The following is a 24669-nucleotide window of genomic DNA, read 5'->3' as shown; positions in this document are numbered from 1 at the left end:
TTCTTTATCTTTATTGGAAAAAAAAAAACAATCAGTGATACAGCTCATAGTTATGGTGCAGTGCAAGCAAATGTGATGTTATAAAGTAGGCCAGGGTCAAACCTTCAGAGACACACTGAAACAGAGGCATGCATTATGAAGAACGGGCAAAAAATGGTCCCCAAACCATCTCATTCAGCCTTGCTGCCACTACTGAAACGTGTGTATGATCTTGATGTAACATAAATAGGCATATGTATCAAAGAAAACATCAAGTCATTACAATCAACAGTCTAATTTTCATGGTTACATCATATTTGTGTAATCAGTGACACTTTTTCAATACTATAGCTGGTGTCTAGCAGTGCAAAATTGATTTTATGACCTACAGTATGACCCAATATCATGCCTATTATTACATATGTATACATGTAGCCAAGTAACAAGGACATCATTGTCTAATTCTAATAGATGATATTCAGAGATAGAGAGCTGTGTTGCCTGGCAATGAACGCAAAATGAATCAACTTCTGAACGGCAACCATTAAAGCGCCAAACATGAAAGTCATTGTGCCACAGTCTGAATTTCACAAGCTAGCTTAATATTAACTACTACACAGCAAATCAAATTATGAGCTAAATGGGTTTGTTATATTCTTTAGGAGTGAATACACTTCATATTTTGTGAGTGCACTTTCAGTCACACTATGCCAATATCTACACAAAAATGCACAGTCCAACATGATACTAACTCTCGATGCTTACTTGTGTCACAAAGTAACTGAATGTCATTTTAAATTAAATTATACTTGGATACATAGTCATATTATTTGTCCTGATGGTTTTGCTCATACCAATGATTTGATCTGTCAGATAAAATTCATCAACTGTTAAAAGATGTTACTCAATAAGTATTATAGTCCATAAATAAACAACACATTTAAACAGTTTGAATAACAATAATAACAAATATTAATAATAATAAACAAAAAATACTTTGCATTTACAATAAATAAATAAATAAAATACTACAATGGTACCATGGTGCAGTGATGGTATCAGGTGGTAACTATGGTACTGAATGATTACTATATTCATGTACCATGGTATTTACATAGTACTCCAGGGCACTTCAAATAATGCAATGGTATTTGTACTTTCTGGTAGATGTTTGTTAGAGTTAGAACAAGCTGACAACATAAAACAACAAGATACAGTAAAATACAATATGAGAAGGAATAAAGAGTAGCCTATGTATGCCACAGGCTTGGGTCATATCCTGCATATATGTAGAGTTATAACAGATGACCGTACATGATGAAGTAAAACAAGATCTAGAAAAGTTGATAAAATTAAGGATGACACAAACTATGTCATAGCTTGCTGCCAAGACATACTGTACTGTATATATATATATATATATATATATATATACAGTATAAAAGAAATGTATTTGTATTTATAACTACATTAGTTTACATGAACTAACAATAAACAATACAAATATCATGGCTGGGTTTCCCGAAGCACTAAGTAGAACGTTAGAAGCACTTAAGTAGTACTTAATCTCTAAGGCGCGTTTCCCAAAAGCATCGTTATCTAAGTAGTTTGGAAAAATGTTTGTAAATTAATGAGAGCTTTGAACCTATCTTAAGTCCATTAAGTGCAAATTAAATGTATCTTTCTGGCATCTTTCACAGTGGGACATTTAATCAATTGTATTAATATATTTTGATCATTGGCAAGCCATTGTAAACTATTTCAGAGGATAAAAAAGTGTTGAAAAAATCACTATGATATCAATAGGCAGTCCCCGTAGTCTGTGCATGCGATGTGATAGGTCTAAATTTACAAGACGTAATACAGTATAACGTTATATTAGCCTTTTTTGATAAGCATAATTGTAATGGCAATAGAAAGACAATATGTTTTTATTAAACAGATTATTTAAGAAGACACGAGTAATGTGACCATGCAGTTTAAAACTTAAATAAATAAGCCTAATAAATAATACAAATTTGGTTAGAGGAGATTAGAGTAAAAGTGTGCAATGAGAGATTCCCTCTCTCTCTTCCTCCTTCCTCAAATGGATGTTTCAAATCGGCTCGCCTATAGTCTTTTTACAAGGCAGTAACAAATTGCACGATGCATAATGGCAGTAAGGCTACAAGTACACGGTGCCTTGAACTTTATCCAGACGTTCTATTAATATTTAGATACTGTCCTGTAGGTCTATGAGTAGTTCAACACTGATGCCCGTCATTTTAATCCTGTTCTTTTTGCATTTGTTCAGTTTCCAGCCAAAAAACTTTAGGCTACGTGAGAGTCGCTTATGATTCACATCACGTACATTCATGTTACATGCATTTATTGCGTCACTTTCATTAATCTCTATTACTGAGCATCAGTACATCTGAAACTCTGTCTTGCTAAAGCCATCATTATTTCCATAATTCAATTCTGTAATAGTTCATAAACTTTGTTATTCGGTTACAAACAACTTCCATGTTTGTCAGTATTTCCACATTATTTTCATGTTGAGAAGACAAACTCTGGACATATTTGCCAAAGTGATCAGCACCTTTAGACCAGACAGCTCTCATACAAAGCACTTAAGTTCTTCTTTATAACAAGCGATCTACGTGCTGGTTTGGGAAACAGACGTTACTCCATCATAAAATAAAGGGTGACGTTCATTAAGATGATCGTAAAATCTTAAATTGCAATGTTATCAGGAAACCCAGCCCTTGGTTAGTGTAAATTACATAAATTTACAAAAAAATAAAATAAAATAAAAAACAGTTCCTTGTTAGTTCATGTTACTTAATGCATTTACTAATGTTAATAAATAGAACCTTACTGTAAAGTGTGACCACGAGATTTAATGCCAGCGCATGAAAACTGTTATGGGACACATTTAAAATGCAACAACCCCTGACACACGAAAACTTTAGTTTGTAACAAATCTGAGTTTATAATCTTTGTTCATTCACAAACAGATTATTATCAAATTCAAAATGAAAACAGCAGATTTTTAAGATCTGGAGCAATTTCCCTCAACATTTTTAGACTGAGTATTGACGTGTTCATACAAGTTTCCATGACTTGTGCTTTCTTTTTTATTTAAAAGAAATTATCTTCTATATTTTTTATATCTTTTAATCAGCGGTTTAACATATACTTAACGTATACCTTTTTAAACATTTGCTTAATCTTTGCAATATCTGTTATTTGCACAAGCCTATTATTGAATTTTTTTTTTTTTTTTTTTTTGCCTCTTTCAGAAAGGATTATAAGATTAGCTTTTAGATTTTATTATCAAATTAAATATGAAGTGCATTTTTAAATTAAATAAAATGAAGTTCACAACTAATACGTTCAAGAAGATCAAGAAAAGTCTAAATTACTATCTCCCACATAAAATACCACAACATACATATGTAGCACAATTAATAATACTAGTAATTTATTTTCTATTTAGGTTTTTGGGTTTTTTTATCAATAAATACAAATATTCACCAGCAATTACTGTACTTGCTGCGTTGCACCTGAAATTATCACATTTTTGTGTGAAAGCAAGATTTTTTAGATGTTTGTGCAAATTGATGGATTGTTTTTCTGCACTTTATGTGTGCCATATGTGAGAAAATTAGTATGGAATAATTGCACAGGTTTTGGAGGTATGTTACGTGCTGCAAGCAAGCAAATTATAGATTTTAAACAATGATGAATATGTTCCTACCATTTTGGTAGGCACAAGGTATCACTGCTAAATCATTTTCTGTTTTACCAAGTTGATTTTAACAGCAATAGGAGCAAACTGGCACAATCAAAAGGCACACACACATACATACAAACACACTTGAGAGGAAGTTAAGGGCAGTGATTTCCAAAAATCCGTCAAAAATTATAAACAGCAGTTGGTTAAAAACACTTTGGCAGTTGTAAGGATAACTTTGTGTGCTTCTTCAATTTTAATAACACTTAAAATGTATCCCTTTAGAAAATGTTCAGCAGAAATACTGGATGGCTAATCCATTGGCAGTAGTTGGAGAAAAAATACATTTAGTGAGTAAGAAAAAAGGTGTGGACCCATTAAAAGGTCTGTATGCTACTGTAATTACCACATTGACCTGATATATTGAGTAACCCTTTATTTGTCATCAGTGACAGGACATCATGGCACTGTGGCAGGGGTCTTCCTAAAATTACATGTTTGATGGCTACACAAAATAATTGAGCCTTTAGGAATGTTGAATGAGACATTTACAGGACGAAGCGTCAAACAACTTGTACATATCTTCAGGCAGGAAATTCATACATTTCTGTAAGGTATAAGAAAGAAAGGTTATGGGAGAATGTCTACAGATCAGAGGGCAAAAAAATAAAATAAATAAACACTAGAGTAACTGCCACTAGTTTTGGGCAATATTACTTAAAGAAAGATAGAAAGTTAGTATAAAGATGCAACAACAGTCCAAATTGAATGAATCCCAGGTATTGTGCAACCAAAATCCCTATAATAACCAGAAAAAAAGAGACTTGGTGCAGAACATTTACCTGTAAATAAGCAGGGACTCTTATTTTGAAATGTCTGTGCCCTAGCTGTTCACAAAAACAGATAAGGGAAAATTGTGCACCCTTACAATCACATACAACTGTTACAAAATCAACACTATGGCCTCTATTTCCATGAGTGCGCAAAGCATAGCGACCATGCGCTATGTCTAATCCAATTTTTGTGAGAGCACTAATTCTAAGTGCAATTTTTGTGCCAGCGCAAAGTGCAAGTGGGCAGGAGTATTAGCGCTATCTGTGGGTGTATGCGCGCAAACTGTGGGTGAATTGTATGTTAAGGATGTGGCGCGAAGTACAGTTTGCTATTTTCCAGAGAAATAGGTCATTGCGCTAAGACGATTGTATTGGTATTTTTCCACCTGTTGTCATAAAGTGATTTTTCAGTCATTGCAAAAGGTGCCAGTGAAAGAAGTTGGAGAGGATAACATGTTTGGATTTGATATATGATTTGTTTTGTACCATTTAATTATTTTGATTATATTTTCATTTCGTTGTAATGTGTAATTTGAATTTAGAAATATTTTTGGTTAAATTTTTTTTGTGTTTCAATAAATTAATTTAATTGTTCAAAATCAGTGAAGTGCGTGCCGATAAAATCACTGTTAATACTAGCCATTGTTTGTGTGTCAGTAGATGGAGATCATTAATAATACTTAAATTCCCTATAATTTAAAGGAGAATCCATCCAAATCCTGATGAAAATAACATTTTCTAAGCATGTAAAAGGAGAGTGACCATATTTCTATTCTTCTAATTCATTGCATACAGTCCATTTACACTACAAACTTCTTATGAATGTGCTGTCTTTGTTTATATTGTTGGTGCTTGACAGGGAATGGACTGTATAATTGGACTCAGATGCTGCAATAACCGGAAATGAATTCTTAAATTTCAACTGACCCAACCCATTAGCGCGTTGTGCGAGCAATTACGCCAAACCCACTTGTGCCTAGACTTACACATGCTTGCACGAAAATACAAAAAATGTTATGGCGATGCCCACTGACTTTGCGCTTATGGCATAGCTCTGCGCTTAGTGCCAGCGCTCTTAAAATAGGCCCCCAGTAAACACTGTCATATAACAAATTTGAGCAGTAATTAATTGTATTTGGTTAATCGGCAAAAACAGAAAATCGGTTGACATTTAGTAGAGGCAGGATCAAAAACAAGAAGGACATTGATGAACGTGGACAGAAAGAGAGCAACTTGAAAGGGACACTGTTAACAACAGTCACATGACCACCAAGATACAACAGTCATCATTTGAGTTTTACCTGAATTTGAAAGAAGGGGCTCCACCAACCTCTAGGCCTCCAAGACTAAGCAGTCAGGTTAGGGTTGTCTGTTTCAATAGAAGCACACAAAAATAAAAAGTGGAGAGTTCACACTGAAATCTGGTATCTGATTTCTAGTTAGCTGTATCATGTTAGAATGGTTTGATTACAGAGAAGAAACACTCGAATAAAGCATAATCTACGATGGAATAAGCCAAAAAAAAAATATTTCTCCTGTGTGAACAAAAGCACCATAGGTGAACGAAGCTTGCGTTTATACCATTTGTGGTGTCATTATAAAATTAGTTTGTAGAGGATGCTGTCTTGGAAGGATGTCTACTCTTGGGTGGATGATGTTACATTGTTGTAACATTGTTTTTACAATAAACTTGGAGAGACAGGCTTCAAAGTTATCCATTTTTAGCACGGAGATAGTAACTAGCAAGCTACAATCTCTTCAGCAGGCTCACCCAATTGTAAATAAAAAATGGCATGTCCAGACCACACCCACTATTAGTTTTAACCAGTCATCATCACTCTTCGGCTAGCCAAGTTCTCAGAGGTCAAGAATTTCAAGAATGTGAGCAAACAGGAGAAATTTCACCAAACGAACAACTTAGCAGAACAAAAACATCAGTGCATTTCCAACTGTGAAATCGACATGTGCCATCTATTATCAGACATTTTTGCATCAGTTAAAATGTGTACACCTTTCCCTGTGGCACTACTGATAGTGTGTTACATAAGCAATCTCTGAGACACGGGTTCTGGCCCAATGGAAACCAAAAAGTAATTCACCTAAACAAAGGTGAGCGTGATTAAGATGTTGCATTTTTTGCTCTAAAATGACATTTTTTCTCCACTGATGGTTAGGTTTAGGCTTGGGGTTTGGGTTAGGGAGTAAGGTTGATAAAATATGCATTCCTGTTGACTATATTGCATCATTAAAAAAATAAAAATAAAAAATAAAAAGCTTGCTGAAAAACTTGCTGTGGACATTTCACCTCAACAACACTTCCAGATTCAGCCACATGGGGAAGTGGTTTGAAATTTCACTAAATAGTTCAGTTTCAGCTGCAGAACTTTCAACCTCTTGCTGCCGAATTCAGTGTGCTCGAACTGGCATTTCGTTAGAATTTTAAGGCAAACTGAAAGAAGCCTGTTTGCCAAGTAAGTCTAAATAAGCCTTAAAGGTGCACTCAGTAACTTTTTGCTCATGTCATCTTGAACTTACAGTGACACCTAGTGGTGTGGATGCAGCATCATTCAAAATCAATAGTTTTCAGTTACAGATGCCATTGTAGAAATTGACTCAGAAATTGCCATGATTAATTTAATCCAAGAGTGAAAGTATCCAATAAAAAGATGGTTACTGAGATTAAGCAAGTAGTATTCAGCTGGTCGTGTGATTCTAAAATGGCACCCCCCATGAGGGTGTCCCTGCCTCATGTAGAATAAAACAGCTTTTATAAGGTTGCTGATTTGATTCCTCATCTCATGTGAGTGGTCATGATTTTATATATAGGTTTCAAAATTACAATTAATTTATTTAGGAGTAAATCTTTTTTAATGGGGAAAAAAATTACGGAGTGCACCATTAAGAAAGAAAGACAAAAATATGTTCTTACTTTGTCGCTTCTTCTGTGCCTCCTTCTCCATCTGCTTTGCCTTCTTCCTCCATCTTCTGCTCATCTGAGATCAGCTCCTGGTTCTTGTGTCTGCGAATACACTTCACCACCACCATAGACAGAATCAGCAGAGCAAGAATGCCCCCCACAGATGCCCCAATGGCCACAGCTATGGTCGAGTCTCTTGGTGGGGGTACTGCATGAAGCAAGAGAGAAAAAGAATGAAAGATACTAACAACAGAGTTCACTGGGAAAGCACATGGCTTCAATTGCAGCAAATAAAGAGTTCATGGCAATGTCAGTGTACTTTATGTGATATATTACGTGTAAGTATTGAATCTCATAAAATATAGCTTATATAGAGCTTTTTCTTCCGAGGCAGTTTTCATTGCTTTCACAAAGAATTCTGAAACATCAGGGGCCGGATTCACTAAATATTCTTACGAATTAAATTCTTCTCAACAATAAATGTCTTCCTATTGTCTAAGTTAAGAAAAAAGTTACAAATATGTTTTATTTTTTCCTGAAAAGACCAGTCATTCTCATCTCCTAAGATTTTTTTTTATAGTACGGGGGGCCTGGGTAGCTCAGCAAGTAAAGACGCTGACTACTACACCTGGAGTCGCAAGTTCAAATCCAGGGCATGCTGAGTGACTCCAGTCAGGCTTCCAAAGCAACTAACTGGCCCGGTTGCTAAGGTGGGTAGAATCACATGGGGTTAACATCCTCGTGGTCACTATAATGTGTGGTTCTCTCTATTGGTGGGGCACGTGGTGAGTTGTGCGTGGATGCCGCGGAGAATAGCGAGAAGCCTCCACACGCGCTAGGTCTCTGCGGTAACGTGCTCAGACATGGAGGCAACTGAACTGAGATTCGACCTCCGCCACCCGGATTGAGGCGAGTCACTACATTACCACGAGCGCATTGGGAATTGGGTATTCCAAATTGGGGAGAAAAAGGGGAGAAAATCCCCCCAAAGAAATGAGGTGACTCACAATTGGTCACTTGCTCAGTCAGCCAGTCCATTCTACTCCTGATTTCACAGCATCACAGGTGAAATAGAATCCGTTACCACGCAGACAAGCAGGATTGGTATGGAACAGCACCGTTCTGCAACATGAACCTCTCTGGCGAGTGTTACCCATACAATGATGTAACTCAGTGCTTAACCACCATTGTACAATGCATCAATGCACTCTTCAAAAATATAAACACCACTTATGCATCAACATAAACACATAAAAGCATGTTCTTCCACAGAAACCGTGTGTGATAAAGTATCTAATCCCTTAAATAGCTGCATTCTTGTTTACATTACATTTCAGAACGCAGCTTTCTGCAAAACCCCAGAATAAGCGTTTTCTTAAATGCAAGTTTTGACAGAATGATATATTTAAATGGAATGAAAGTTATAGAAGCCTCAGCGAAGTCAGATGTTCACACAGCAATCTAACAAGGAACTATGCTTCTAACCTCAGGTAAAGAGCTGTAGTTCCAACCACTCAACTTTGCGATGCTGTTTGCGAATTTTCGTTGGAATTACAGTTCGTCGGAAAAACACCAAATCGTTGAATTATGTTGGTAACAATGGAACTTGCGACCATATTTAGCCAACAATGCTTTTGGGAAATGCACCCCTGCCGGATGGCGGAAATGTGCCTTAAGTAACCTACAAAACCTGCCGATTCTCTTGCAACTTTCAAGAAACATCTAAAGACACATCTCTTCTGAGCAATTGACCCAATCCTACTAATGCACTCTTCTTTCTAAAAAAAAAAAAAAAAAATCATTCAATTTATTCTTTTACCACCATCTCTCACTTTCCTCTCTGCATGTACTTCTCTGAGTAAATTTGAAACTTTGAATTGCAGCACTTCGTATATTACTGCCTCCTTTATATACACTGAACAAAATTATAAACGCAACACTTTTGTTTTTGCCCCCATTTTTCATGAGCTGAACTCAAAGATCTAAGACTTTTTCTATGAACACAAAAGGCCTATTTCTCTCAAATATTGTTCACAAATCTGTCTAAATTTGTGTTAGTGAGCACTTCTCCTTTGCCGAGATACTCCATCCACCTCACAGGTGTGGCATATCAAGATGCTGATTAGACAGCATGATTATTGCACAGGTGTGCCTTAGGCTGGCCACAATAAAAGGCCACTCTAATGTGCAGTTTTACTGTATTGGGGGGGTCCGGGGGGGTCCGAAAACCAGTCAGTATCTGGTGTGACCACCATTTGCCTCACGCAGTGCAACACATCTCCTTCGCATAGAGTTGATCAGGTTGTTGATTGTGGCCTGTGGAATGTTGGTCCACTCCTCTTCAATGGCTGTGCGAAGTTGCTGGATATTGGCAGGAACTGGAACACGCTGTCGTATACGCCAATCCAGAGCATCCCAAACATGCTCAATGGGTGACATGTCCGGTGAGTATGCTGGCCATGCAAGAGCTGGGATGTTTTCAGCATCCAGGAATTGTGTACAGATCCTTGCAACATGGGGCCGTGCATTATCATGCTGCAATGATGGTCGTGGATGAATGGCACAACAATGGGCCTCAGGATCTCGTCACGGTATCTCTGTGCATTCAAAATGCCATCAATAAAATGCACCTGTGTTCGTTGTCCATAACATATGCCTGCCCATACCATAACCCCACCGCCACCATGGGCCACTCGATCCACAACGTTGACATCAGCAAACTGCTCACCCACACGACGCCATACACGCTGTCTGCCATCTGCCCTGTACAGTGAAAACCAGGATTCATCCATGAAGAGAACACCTCTCCAAAGTGCCAGATGCCATCGAATGTGAGCATTTGCCCACTCAAGTCGGTTACGACGACGAACTGCAGTCAGGTCGAGACCCCGATGAGGACGACGAGCATGCAGATGAGCTTCCCTGAGACGGTTTCTGACAGTTTGTGCAGAAATTCTTTGGATATGCAAACCGATTGTTGCAGCAGCTGTCCGGGTGGCTGTTCTCAGACGATCTTGGAGGTGAAGATGCTGGATGTGGAGGTCCTGGGCTGGTGTGGTTACACGTGGTCTGCGGTTGTGAGGCCGGTTGGATGTACTGCCAAATTCTCTGAAACGCCTTTGGAGATGGCTTATGGTAGACAAATGAACATTCAATTCACAGGCAACAGCTCTGGTGGACATTCCTGCAGTCAGCATGCCAATTGCACGCTCCCTCAAAATTACGACATCTGTGGCATTGTGCTGTGTGATAAAACTGCACATTTTAGAGTGGCCTTTTATTGTGGCCAGCCTAAGGCACACCTGTGCAATAATCATGCTGTCTAATCAGCATCTTGATATGCCACACCTATGAGGTGGATGGAGTATCTCGGCAAAGGAGAAGTGCTCACTAACACAGATTTAAACAGATTTGTGAACAATACTTGAGAGAAATAGGCCTTTTGTGTAGATAGAAAAAGTCTTAGATCTTTGAGTTCAGCTCATGAAAAATGGGGGCAAAAACAAAAGTGTTGCGTTTATAATTTTGTTCAGTGTAATTCCCTTTTGCTATATTCCTCATGTGTAAGTTACTGCAAACTGAATAAATGTAAATGTTAGAAAAAAGGAATTACCTGGAAGAGATAGCTTTTAATGCTTGTCGCTTTTTTGTGTTGTGTCTGGTTACGACACGGTGTAACACTTTATGCCTTTCACCTTTCAACTTCACTTAATTTATTCCTTTGTGCTGAACTGTGAAAACTATCCTTGGAGTTGTTTCCACTGTATATGAATTTTCCTCAACATTAATTCTAATCCTGGACTTAACAACACTTGTATCAAGGAAACTCCATTCATCTTGGCCTGTCCTGAAGTAACCCTGGTTGAAAGGCACAAAAACTTTTGTTTTCCAGTTTCTCAGCTCATGCTGAGGCCTTACATTCAGTCAGGACGAACAACTGGATGGTGCCGTGTCCGTGAATGCGGTCTGGAGGGTTGCGCACATAGCAGTTGTAGATGCCCTCATCAGTCAACTGAACGTCCAAGATAGTGATAGACAGATCGTTCTTCTCCAGTTTCCCAGAAAACACAACCCGGTCTCCAAATCGGGTTGACTTCAGGGGTGTTATCCTGTTCTTATAGGTCATAAACTGGAAAAAGAAGACATTTTAGAAGGAATGTAGATTGAGAGAAGAATAGACTAAAAAAGATTTATGTAGTTATCATTTAAAGACCTCATGAAATGAGTTGATGAACACAGGTTTTATTCCTGCATTGACATATTTCCTATTGAAACAGGAAGTTCGAGTAGAACATGACGAGTGGGCTTGTTCCTTTGTTTAAATAACTGATAGCCTTTAGTTTATATCATAGCCATAATCCATGATTTGACAATTGTCCTTGCTAGTCGGAGACAGGTGCTATTAGCAGGAGGGAAGTTCTCATTCTAGAGAACATTTTATCAGACAAACATTTGGATAAGCCCCTGAGTGCAAGATGAGTCATCAACATTTTGGTCTGTTTTCCCGAAAGAGAACAACTGAAAATTTTAACTGCATATATCATTAATTTGGTCAACTTTTAGGAGTACACTAAAATATAGATTGCCTCAAAGCTAACAGATACGGACATAGACATTTAAAAGATATGGAGTCTTTAAACATTTACACTTATAATGGCATCACTTCAAATTAACTGCACCATTACTGACATTGCTTTGTGATAATCAGCTGTAAGATCACTTTTACAGGTCACAAAAGATATTTAACATGTTTAGTCTTTGTTGTTCTCTCACCATCTCCTCTGTGCTATTGCTTGTCTCCTGATAGGTCCAGTTCATGGCAAACTTGCTGGGATCTAGTTTGTAGCATGAGGTGAACACACAGGGGATTCTGACCTCAGTGCCATTGAGAGCATTGATCTGTTGTGGCACCAGCACATCCATGGAAGAGACTGGGCAGGCTACAAAATATGAAAACATACACATGTCTTATTCCTGCCATCTGATTGGTGAGACACTTCACTATAAAGTACATGCTTTGTCTTGTGTAAAGGAAAATGCCTTTATCATGACAACTGTATTATAAGAGGCCCAAAGCCCCATAGGTTAAGTTTAAGTTAACTCTTCTCAATAGTTTATTGAACACTGAAAAATGTCTGCATCACTAGCAACATGAAAGGGAATTGCAAAAAGTGACAACTGTTTTCAAAGTAGTTTCCCAAATACTCTACCTGTCTTAGTAGTCCCGACCCAAACAGTGTTTATACTTCTGGGACATTTGGCTATGAATGGCTTTCATAAATCTGTCTTTGCACATTAAAACTGGGATGAGTTCATGTATTTTAACAACGAAAATATTACACACATCACTTTAAGATGTAACTTGCCATTGCTGACAGATGAAAATGTTTTACTTCTGTTTTTGAGAAGAAAAAAAAAAATAACACATGAAAAAACTCTTAATAAAAAGAACATTCATTAACATTCATTAACAGATTAAATGTACTGTTAGTGTTAGTGTTAGGATGTTAGTAGTTAAAAATGATCATTCAGATAATAAATTATTTGAATAGGTCCACATATTTGGTTGAACTGAATGCAAATGCTGCAGTACCTTAATGTGAAAACTGTTAAAGCACCATTACATGAGCAGGAGTGTAAATTAATGAATTGCAAATACTCTCGTGACAGTAATTAAGTAGTTTTTCCCAGGAATTGTACTTTTTAAATACTTTTACTTGAGTACATTTTAAGTACTGTAACTGTACTTTTACTGTGCTGTTTTCCCCCTGCTACATCCCTGTCCTGATTTTATTTTTATCCATCAACATGATTGGCTAGGAAGAGTCTCATGGCTCCCGTCAAATCAAATCATGCTAACAAAACTTGAACAGCAGCAGTAGACCTGCTTACTAGATTCTCTATAACTCTAACATAGCCTGTAAATTAGCTATCACTTAGATTATTGGGCTGCTGTGAGAGATTTATTCAATGTTAGCAATTGGGCTAGCCGATAAAATGTTCATGATATTTATCGAAAAAACATCCTCGATATTGATGGAAAAACTTTTGAGAAATTTTCTATATTTAGCCTATGTTCAACATCTAGACCAGGGGTGCTCATTATGTTGATCGCAATAGCAAGACAACTGGCTGATCTTGAATCTACAATATGATCGTGAATCTAAAAGATTAACTTTTTATTTCCTAGCTTCTGTAGCCACGTGCTGATTGACTGACAGGTGGCTAGTGTTTGTGCACTTTACATACGTGTGTTCCGAGAGCACTTGAGCAAATGCAGATACACGCCTAAACAGTCAGATACACTTCAAAATTCTTCCAAAATGCCAGTCTTGGCAAGGTATTAATGTAAACACAGTCAGTTATGTCTAAAGTGAACATAAACAGTGGGACAAAAAAACTATCAAAAGGTCGGACTTGAAGTGTAACTGTAGCCTAATAGACCTGCCGTTGTCTAGTATGTCTTCAATAGACTACTAATCAAACAATAACAACAAGAAAATGAGAAAACCACTCACTGCTTTTGGCTCAATAATTTTAGTATCTTAAAAAAGTATAAATGTATTACAATCAAACATTTTTAATAATAATATTTTTAAATAATGTTATTTTTTTAAATAATACCGACCCCTGATGTAAATTACCAGGGAAGTAGAAATGATAAAATAATTTATAATTATGCTTAGCCTTTATCAAGTTGTTCTAATCCCTGATAGAAAAGTATCTACATTTGCAGAGCAATACTTCAGGCAGAATATTCCCACCAGTCACAAATATCTTTAGAACATTGTGCATCATGTATTAGAATGAGAACACAACTATTTCTGGGCTTAAAAGATACAAGAACTAAATCAATGTGGAACATTGTCTCTCAAAAGGAATTCAGTGTGGCCCCTTATGTACTACTTGAAGCCCGATGTGGCCCCTGTACCCAAACATTTTGGGACGTGACATGCCAAGTGACAGTCTTTTTCTGCCTTCTTAGCGTTTTTTTGCACTTTTTGCATTGTTTTGAACATACTGAATTTGTAATATTGTAGTGTAATATTGTTATATGGGTAACCAGTCTGTTCTGATAGGGCCGAGGACAGCAGGCAGAAAACAATGGTAAATTTTGCTAACAAACCCAATTTGCTTTGCAAACGAAAACTCAACTCTCAAACAAACTGAAAGCGATTTTCAAATACATAGGTCTATTTGAGAGATAATGAAGGTTGAAATGAAATTGTCGTGTACCACTGGCTTAACAAACAGGTGGCCCACCTGAAGAACATCACTGGACCCTTTCTAGATCCCCTTCAATTTGCTTATCGAGCAAACAGGTCTGTGGATGATGCAGTCAGCATGAGATTGCATCATATCCTGCAACATCTGGACAGACCAGGGGCATTTGCAAGGATCCTTTTTGTGGACTTCAGGTCTGCTTTCAACACCATCATCCCAGCTATACTCCAGAATAAATTACACCGACACTCTGTTCCCATGTCTATCTGTCAGTGGATTACCAGCTTTCAGACAGACAGGCAGCGGATTGTGAGACAAGGGAAACTCACTTCCAGCACCTGTACAATTAGCACTGGTGCTCCCCAGGGATGTGTGCTCTCCCCACTACTCTTCTCCCTCTACACCAATGACTGCATTGCCAAGGACCCATCTGTCAAGCTCCTGAAGTTTGCAGATGACACCACTGTCATCGGCCTCATCCGAGATGACGATGAGTCTGCATACAGAAGGGAGGTTAAACAGCTGGCTGTCTGGTGCAGTCAAAACAACCTTGAGCTGAACACGCTCAAAATGGTGGAGATGATTGTGGACTTTAGGAGGAACACCCCAACACTGACCCCACCTCACCATTCTAAACAGCACTGTGGCAGCAGTGGAGTCATTCAGGTTCCTGGGCACTACCATCTCACAGGACCTGAAGTGGGAGACCCACATTGACTCCATTGTGAAAAAGGCCCAGCAGAGGTTGTACTTCCTTCGCCAGCTGAGGAAATTCAACTTGCCACAGGCACTGCTGATACAGTTCTACTCAGCAGTCATTGAGTCTGTCCTCTGCACTTCAATAACTGTCTGGTCTGGTTCAGCTATGAAATCAGACATCAGAAGACTACAAAGGACAGTTCGGACTGCTGAGAGGATTATTGGTTATGGTTTAAAGTGAGGATAACGTATAAATAGATCAGTTCAATTAACTATGTTATGATGTCTATAAATGCTACTCGTGTAGGTTGTTTCATTTATGGTTACTCCATACTGAGCAGCAAGTGTACCATGGACATAAGTGAATGAAGCACATTAATTAGCTGTCAATTAATTGTCACATCCAAATCATCTACTTAAAATGACAAATGATGTTATTTTTTCAACACAATTATCTTTTTAACAATTTTACAAGACCATATGTATATTTTTTGCTAGAAAATGTTGTTACAACGTTATCAGGAAACCAGCCTCAGGCTATAAAAATATATATATTTAAAATATATTTTTTTTACTAGAATATGTTGTTATTCATGACATGGCATCTAATTTTTACTAGAAAATAAGTAATTTTTACCACATAATATGTAGTAACAACAACATAACTGGCAGCACTGCACAGTCTACTGTTTTAAAAGAGGACGTGGCTCAGCCCATTTGTAAGAACATTTGCATTGATGTATTTGTGAGAAAATCAAGACTGGATGAGAAAAATGTGCCAAAATTCATGTGACTCACAAGTGTATTTGTTCACACTGGACTTTGTATCTGTTCAACAATCCTGTAGAATTTGTAGAATAGATTGCTTTTATTTGTGAAATATGACGTAGGCTCATATGAAACACATATTTTATATTTGTAAAACACAGCGCATTTGTTTGTTAAGCCAGTGGTACAGGACAACTACACCTTGTTTTCTCTCAAATGGCCCTTGGTATTTGCAAATCGCTTTCTGTTTGTTTGAGAGTTGAGTTTTCGTTTGCAAAGCAGATTGTGTTTATTTGCAAAATGTTCTATTTGTTTGTTTAGTTTTGGCACAAATCTGGCTCCATAATTTTTCCCTCTAATGTTACATTTTCACTCCACTGATGGTTAGGTTTAGGTTTGAGATTTGGGCTGAGGGGTACAATTTATAAAACATGCATTCCTCTTCACTGTATTACAGCCTGTACTAACTTGCTTTTGGTACCCCACTGTGGACATTACACCCAGAAAATTAAGCTTACATGTGCTCATACACCCAACTACAATTCCCCCATTTGGTTTTGAATTTCAGTAAGCTAAGACCAATTTTAGCTAAAGAAAATTAAACCTACTGTTTCTGATTTCACTGTGAGAACAGTCTGCTCTTGTTATTGATGTCAAAGGCTGTGTCTAATCAAACTCGACAGTATTTTGCTACAAATTCATCTGTAACTTGGTAGAAGCTAGTCAAATTAGCCAGATGCCAACATGGATGGGTTGTGTGACAAAAGATAAAAGAACACACTACATTTAATACAGGCTTACTATCAACAAGGATAACCAAGGTAAACAAGGCCAAACAATGTGTTTTGTGCTGTGAATTATTGATAATCAAATGTCAAGAGACATTTAGAAATGCAACACTCAAACTATGAAGACAACTTGTAACTAAAAAGTATTTTTTCCTATTCAGCCTGTTCCTATTCAGATGTTTGCATATTATTGGGTCTATGCAGTTTATGGCGATATTAATACATTAAATTGTTTGATTTTAACATTTTTGTCTTGACCTGAAGCAAAACCAGTTGGTCCAGAACCAGTGGACAACCACTAGCATTACAGCGTGAATATGTATGTCCGTGAAATAAGAGTGTGTGTGCGTGTGTGTCCAACAGGAATATTTATTTCTCTGGCTCTGCACCATTTCACCCTCTGCAGTCAGTAGTTTTGTGTTTCTGGACAAGTTCCCACTGCCGCTGCAGTTATGCTTTATCGGCCGGGCTCTCTGCAGTAGTAGCAGTAACTTCGTCACACCCCTCCCATCCCATCCCATCTCTACCGCCCACCCCCCAAAGTGCTGCAGTTTAGTCTGACCCCCTCCCTCTAGAAAAATCAGGTGTCCTAATGTAGAGATCGAAAGAACTACAGCTGCTAGGTACCAAGAAGTGCTAGGGAACAGACCGACATTGCAAAACACACAAAAACCTCATGTGAACATATGTTAATACCTAAAGTAAAACTATTTTAGCCCATAAATCCAGAGTGATGGTGTAATTTTGTTGTTATTTGGATTATATATTATTTGTGTTGCACGTCCACATTATAGCTAGAATATGCATGTCATATCACATTTCATAAGAAATACGCATATATCACATGTGATGCACTACATAAGATGCAGCATTGCATTAGGTCACCGTATCCTGCTTAGTCTCTCAAAGTGGGCTGAAATTTACATACACAGTGAGAGACGCATGTTCAGCAAAAATGCATACACTCAAACACAAACACACACACAAACACACAAGCAGAGTCAGCACTCAGCTGGGTGTGTTACTCAATACAGGCACCACGTCAATGTCGTCTCCACCCAGCCTTTTGCCTTCATGTATATTTAGTTTGTTTCTCTCTGCGCTCTGTGCCGCAGCAGAGATTTCAAATGTATTTTACGTATTCCATGCACTTTCCATCTTTCAATTTATGCATGTTCCTATAAACTCTGAGTCAGCAAATGATAGGCTCATTTTTGTAGTTAGAATTCATATTTGCAAACTATCTAACATGACGGGTGGTTTAATTTGAGCATGAAAAGAAGCGGTCCAACTACAGCCCTGTGTCAGATGTACAAGGGGGTCCACTGATATATACTGTATGTACCAATAGCAATAGAGTTCTGTAGGCATAAAATACTGCAGTGTTGCTCCCTTTCTCTTCCTTCTCCCTCTCTCACAACAAACCCTGACAAACCCCATCCCTACCCTCCCTGCACTTTCTCTGTCCTTTTTTTTTTTTTTTTCTGTTCTCAAGGTTACAGCAAAATAGAGTTGTGGAGATGGTACATTGTGACCCTGCTTCAAGTATACAGTATGGACATTCAAAAAACTTAAATCACTCTTTCTTTTTTTTTTTAAATACAGAAGAGAGAACTTACTAAACAGTTTGGCCACTTTTGCACACAGTATTTACATTTTATTTACTTGGCAGATGCCTTTTGTCCAAAGCAACTAATAGTTTGTATATGTAGATTTTATTATACATTTTAATAAGTTTGTGTGTTCCCTAGGAATTGAACCCATGACCTTGGCATTACCACCGCTATGCTACCAGGTGAGCTGGAGAAACAAATTTCTGCATGAAAACCTGCGTATTATTTACTAACCACATGCAATCCAGTTTAATAAGACACAGTCTGTGCTGGTATAGCCATGCATATTTATACAAAGTAACTGTCATCCTTTCTAGTGCAAAACTGCTAACTTTTGAGTAAATAAGGCTTATAGTTTGCACCTTATTTAGAAAAGGCAGCACTATTTGCCTAAACCAAATTAAAGTTGAGCCGAAGAAAGCAGGCGGTATAAATATAATTTTATTTAATAAGATGCTTGTGTGCATTTTGTATTCATCATGGCAGCAGTAATTCATCAATTAAAGGAGAAGAGCATTATAACTGGGCATATGTCCAGACTCATGTGGTGTAGTCAAGTGCATTTTCAGCATTTTGAATAGCTGATCCAGGAGTCTGGATAACAGTGAAGTGATGCTGTACAGTCCTGCTAAATTATGCCAGACCATGACAGTCTCCTGCATTTTCCCCAAATGAGCACTCAGTTTCGGCTTGGTGAGGATTGGGGAATTGTGCTATACAAATTGCATTCAGCACTAATTTTGAGGGTGTGTTTATGCCATTACATGATCTGTATAATTACCAAATGCATGAAAATAAAACAACTCTATCAACGGGCACAATTCATTCTTGGTAAATTCCCCCAAATGTGTTACATCGGTGAAAAGGATCTAGAAGCTGGTAACACTGAATAAAATATCCTCTCTTTCTCTGTGTGTCTTCCTCTCTCTGGACAACATATCATTCCTTATTACGTTTAAACCTCAGTACTCTAACTAATACAGACCAGAAACCTTTTCTCTGTGGCATAATGCTGCATAATGGAACATAATAATGTATAACTTTATACATTTATTTTTCGAAAGTGAATACTATAAGGTTGTTAAAAGCATAGTAACAGCAACACATTTGCTTGTCAATGCATTACAAAAATTAGTGTGTATCTGTGTGCGCCTGATGACTGAGATGTTCCATATGAAATTTTGCACAGCGACTGAGTAGCATGAGTCAACACAAGCTTCTGTTTTGCAGCAAAACAGATCTTGACAAGCCTATCATCAGCAATTCTTGGCTCATAGTCTACTGTGTTCACCGTATGTCATATATAGGTTACAGGCAACTGTTATTACAGCTTCATTTCATCTTTTGATCTACAAGTTAAAATAAGGCAAGCAATCTAAAACAACCAAAAGAATGCTGCAGCAATTTCAATATTACAGAAATGTGCCTTATATATGGATTTGCTGCAGGTCTTATCCAATAGTTTCTGTCTTTGTCTTATTTATTTAGTTGTTTAATTTATTAACTTGTTTATTTATTCCACTTGTTTGTGGAATAATTTTGTAATATCCTGAAAGCTGACTGAAATTTATTAATAGCTGAAAACTCATAGATTAAGGCTTGCACAAACAATCCTGCAATCCATCTGTATTTATTCTGTATAATTTTTGCCAAAGGAACTCATCAAGGCTGGGTTCTGTAGAGGATTAAAAGTTAAAATAGTCAGCATTATGAGTTGTTTTAGAAATTATACAGTCTGGGCTTTCGTCAGGGGAGAACAAAAGTTTTAAAGAGCCACAGAGACACAGTGTCTACAGCTTTCAAGGAAATCAACCTACAAATGTTGCCCTCTAGTGCCTTTCTAGAAAAACTGCATTTTATCCAACTAGAATGTAATTTTACCAGTCTTGGCTGAGATAAGAAGATTCTCCTTCTGCAAACTTCTTCATGTTACAGTCTAACAAGTAACCAGTTCTTAAGTGAGGACTATACCAAAAGGATTATGAGAAAGTAGGGCAACTGCCTGCTGTTGAAATAAATAATCCTCATGACATGCAACAGCAACAGTCTCATGAGGACAAAGCTTAAGCAGTATTTTCAAAATAACAAGAAATCTTAGATATGCTTTATATTCAGTGATGCCTAGAGTCATTGGTTTGGCTGTAAGACATCAAAAGGATATGTGTTGAAATGCTAAAAAGAGAGAGAGAGAGAGAGAGAGAGAGAGAGAGAGAGAGAGAGAGAAAACAAATCAAAGACCCCCAAGCGGCTTAAGGTACAACTGTATGGAATACCATTTGCAAGATGTTATAAATGGACCGTTTCCCCCAAAGAGAATGTGTATGTCTGATTATAGTTAATAAGTTAACTTTTAGGAGCACACTTGCCTATAGATGCCCTCGAAGCTATATAAATAACATGGACTTAAAGGGATAGTTCACCCAAAAATTAAAATTCTCTCATCATTTACTTGCCCTCATGTCATCCCAGATGTGTATGGCTTTCTGTCTTCTGCTGAACAAAAACAAAGATTTTTAGAAGAATATCTCAGCTCTGTTGTTCCTCAACAATGCAAATGAATGGATGGCCAGAAGTCAAAAGGTCCAAAAAGGACATAAAGTGGTTAAATCCATGTCCTCAGAAGCGATATGATAAGTGTGTGTGAGAAACAGATACATATTTAAGTCCTTTTTTTCCTCTTTATGTCCACCATTGACCAGTAGGTGGCTGAATGTGAAAGTCACTTCCACACCAGAATATAGAAGTGAAAGTGCATAATTTACAGTAAATAAGGACTTAAATATTTATCTGTTTCTCACCCACACCTATCATATCACTTCTGAAGACATAGATTAAACCACTGGAGACGTATGGATTACTTTTATGCTGCCTTTATGTCCTTTTGGACCTTCAGAGTTCTGGTCACCATTCACTTGCATTGTAAGGACCTACAGAGCTGAGATATTCTTCTAAAAATGTTCTGTTTGTGTAGGGCAGTTTGAAGAAAGTCTTACACATCCAAGGTAGCATGAGGGTGAGTAAACGATGAGAGCATTTTCATTTTGGAGTAAACTATCCCTTTAATTAAAATAGACATAAAATAGACTAAAACCCATGGGGCTTTAAACTAAGCTAATTTGCTTCTTTTTTTATTTTTTTTAATGTATGCGTTTTATTATTTTGTTACTGATTATCTCTTATCTTTGGGTGCGTTTAATTATTCACTTGATTTGTTTTTAATTTTAAGTTGTATTTAATGTGAACCACTTTGTATCACATACTGATTAAAATAGTATCTACTGCAAGTGTAAATAACACTAATATATGAAAAAACAGAAATTCACAATTGAGAAAGTAGCAGAATTGCTTTTATGCTTTGCTGCTGTGCATGAGCAATCACATTACTGTATAGTGAGCTTTCATTTCTGTTTTACAGTATGACAAAATGTTTTTCTGTCATTGTTTGGAATTCTTCTGATCCACACCATTAAGTTCCATCACATTCTCTCAAATTATCTCAATTTAACTGCCATATTATTCTAATTTTTAACTGCAGTTCCTCCACAGACCTACATGCTTGTTGCCTTAGTTTCCCTGATATGTATTTAACCCACATAATGTAAATCTCAAAAGGACAACAAGGGTGAGTAGGTGATGACAAAAATTTTTTTTAAATTTTTAAAAAAAAAAATGTTTTGTGGTGAACTAACCTTTTAAGTGAATGAATGTTCACTTCCATGCCTATTGAAAATGCAGTGCTTTGCTGCACATTGTAACACAATAGATAACATCTTTAACTATTGTGTTACAATGTGCAGCAAAGCACTACATTTTCAGTGTTTAATTTCTGTACAATTTGTATCACAGAAATGGGCAACTGAAACAAAGTCACACACAGGTAGGCTAATTCTGGCCCAAATTCACTGAAATTACACACTTTACTTTAAAATAGTTTCCTAAAACTGTAATAATTTAAACTTAATTAATTTATTTAGGCTGCGTTCACACTTGTAGTTCAGTTCTCTTGGTTCTCTTGGTCCGGACCAAAAATGAACATGATACATTTAGTCCTGGTTCGCTTAGCGTTCACACTGGCATTTTTAACACCGAACCTAAAGATACAAAATAAAAGGCATAACGATAAGGTCACAACCTGATTGGACAGCTTTTATGACATATATTTTGCGACGGAACTTGCCGAACATCCAAAACAATGCTGGCTGCTGGGCTAAATGCGCTCGTTGGATTTATGTATATATATGTGGTATTTTTACCAGCTGAGAACAAATGAAGCGCTATTAAAATGTGTAAAGGAGTCAAAACAGCACCAGGAGTTCCTCTGTTGCACACACAAATGAAGATATGCTGCAAGGACGACTGATGGCGGTTCCGACGCCTGTACCGAACTGTAATGGGCAACATAGCTCCTATGATGAGAAGAACCAGATATGCTTGAGGTCAGTATTAGGCAAATTACTTCCTGTTATTGGTCCGTTTAGACATCTTTGGTCCATGCTGCATTCTTATATCAGTCGAACCGCACCAGAGTTCGTTTGGATGCGGAGTGGGTCTCGGTCCGCATGTTTGGTGTGCACCAAGGTTCGGATGGCAGCGTTCACACTTGTTCAAACGAACCGCACTAACAGAGCAATCACACCAGAGTTCGTTTTAATCGAACCAAACCTGCCAAGTGTGAACACACTCTTAGTCTGCAATCACCTTTATTTTAGATTTTAAAGCAAATCTGTTGAGTAAATGATACAGTGACCTACTCATGATACTAAAAGAGATACTGGTCACCACCTAACGGTGTAATCTATTACTATGGTGTAATAAATGCAACCTATAGAAAGGTTCACTGAACAAATCAGCGTGCAAATCAATTTATTTATTTATTTTCTTTCCAAAATATTTGCATCGCTGGGGTCAGTCACTACTTTTGTTTTGACAACCAGACTGAGATTGACTGGAAGTAATTTAAAGGTGCACTCAGAAACTTTTGTTTTTTTGTGTCATCTTGGACTTACACTGTCACCTAGTGGCTTGGATGCAGCATCATTTAAATTCAATAGTTTTCGTTTTAGATGTCATTGTGAACATTTTGTATTCACAGTCAGCCATGATTATTTTAATCAATGAGTGAAAGTGTCAAATAACAGGATGGTTACTGAGATTAAGGGAGTAGTATTCGGCTGGTCATGTGATTCTAACATGGCAGCCCCCATGTGCGGACCCTCTCCATGTAGAATAAAACAGCTTTTATAAGGTTACTGATACAGTATGACTGGAGTCTTCATTTTCATGTGAGTGGTCATGATTTCATTCAAATATATTGCAAAAATTCAATTCAGGTCTTTAGGAGTCAAACTTTCTTAATGAAGAAAAAATTACTGAGTGCACTTATAACCATCATTTATGTCCGCAGTGGCGTTCCACACTGCCGCTGAAATGAATGCGTGATGGCGCTCACACTATGGCAACACATTCAGTGCAGTGATGATGCTGATGGCCGATTACAATAACAAGATATCAAACATTAAATTCAAAGCAACTGACACAAGACCTGTAATAATAATGTCTGTTAAGGCAATCACCATCAAACGCTATGGTGTAATGACATAGATCAGCCTTTATTAGCATGCTTTCCAGTTATGCGTAACATTAACAGTCTAGGTAGGAAGGCCTGCCGAGATTACGAACACATCTGTTCGGCTTGCATTGTGAAATGGTAGCAAATGCGTCTACGCCAATTTTAATGACGCTCATACAGTCTTAAACATCTTTTTAGCTATTACGATGCGCACACTCTCTTTTACCCCTCACACACAAACACACCGCGAAAAATGATTTATCATTTTAATGATGGGCTTTAATTATTTATTTTTTTCCATAGCAGAAGCTATTTTTACTTACCCAGAAACATCGCCAATGCTACACAGGATAACTTGAAAGCTGACGTCCGCTGCATTTCCCCAGATTTTAATAAAACGGGCATTTTGGTCGCTGAAACTTAATTTATCGAAAAATAATAATAAACGAATTCCGTTTGTGATCTTTTTCTGCGCTACAATTATAAATAAAGCACCGAATATGTTTTTATTTTGATCTGTGATATGGCTGGGCAGTGTCTGTAGCAGGAGAACTGGTTGAT

At 37.4% G+C, this 24669-nt stretch overlaps 1 protein-coding gene across 1 annotated transcript; it reads right to left on the bottom strand.

Annotated features, from left to right (window-relative positions):
- On the bottom strand, positions 1 to 24669 carry LOC127429581 (sodium channel subunit beta-2-like). Its single transcript, XM_051678704.1, has 6 exons — positions 24432 to 24669; positions 12221 to 12387; positions 11366 to 11576; positions 7460 to 7655; positions 5832 to 5899; positions 1 to 4304 (listed from the first exon to the last, which is right to left on the bottom strand). Exons 1-5 carry the CDS (start codon positions 24511 to 24513, stop codon positions 5890 to 5892), a joined length of 666 nt encoding a protein of 221 aa, XP_051534664.1. The 5' UTR covers positions 24514 to 24669; the 3' UTR covers positions 1 to 4304; positions 5832 to 5889.

This window comes from Myxocyprinus asiaticus, chromosome 39 (assembly GCF_019703515.2).
Source record: "Myxocyprinus asiaticus isolate MX2 ecotype Aquarium Trade chromosome 39, UBuf_Myxa_2, whole genome shotgun sequence".
NCBI lineage: Eukaryota > Metazoa > Chordata > Actinopteri > Cypriniformes > Catostomidae > Myxocyprinus > Myxocyprinus asiaticus.
Note: the sequence above shows the minus strand (reverse complement) of the source record. Positions and strands in the feature narration are given on the sequence as shown.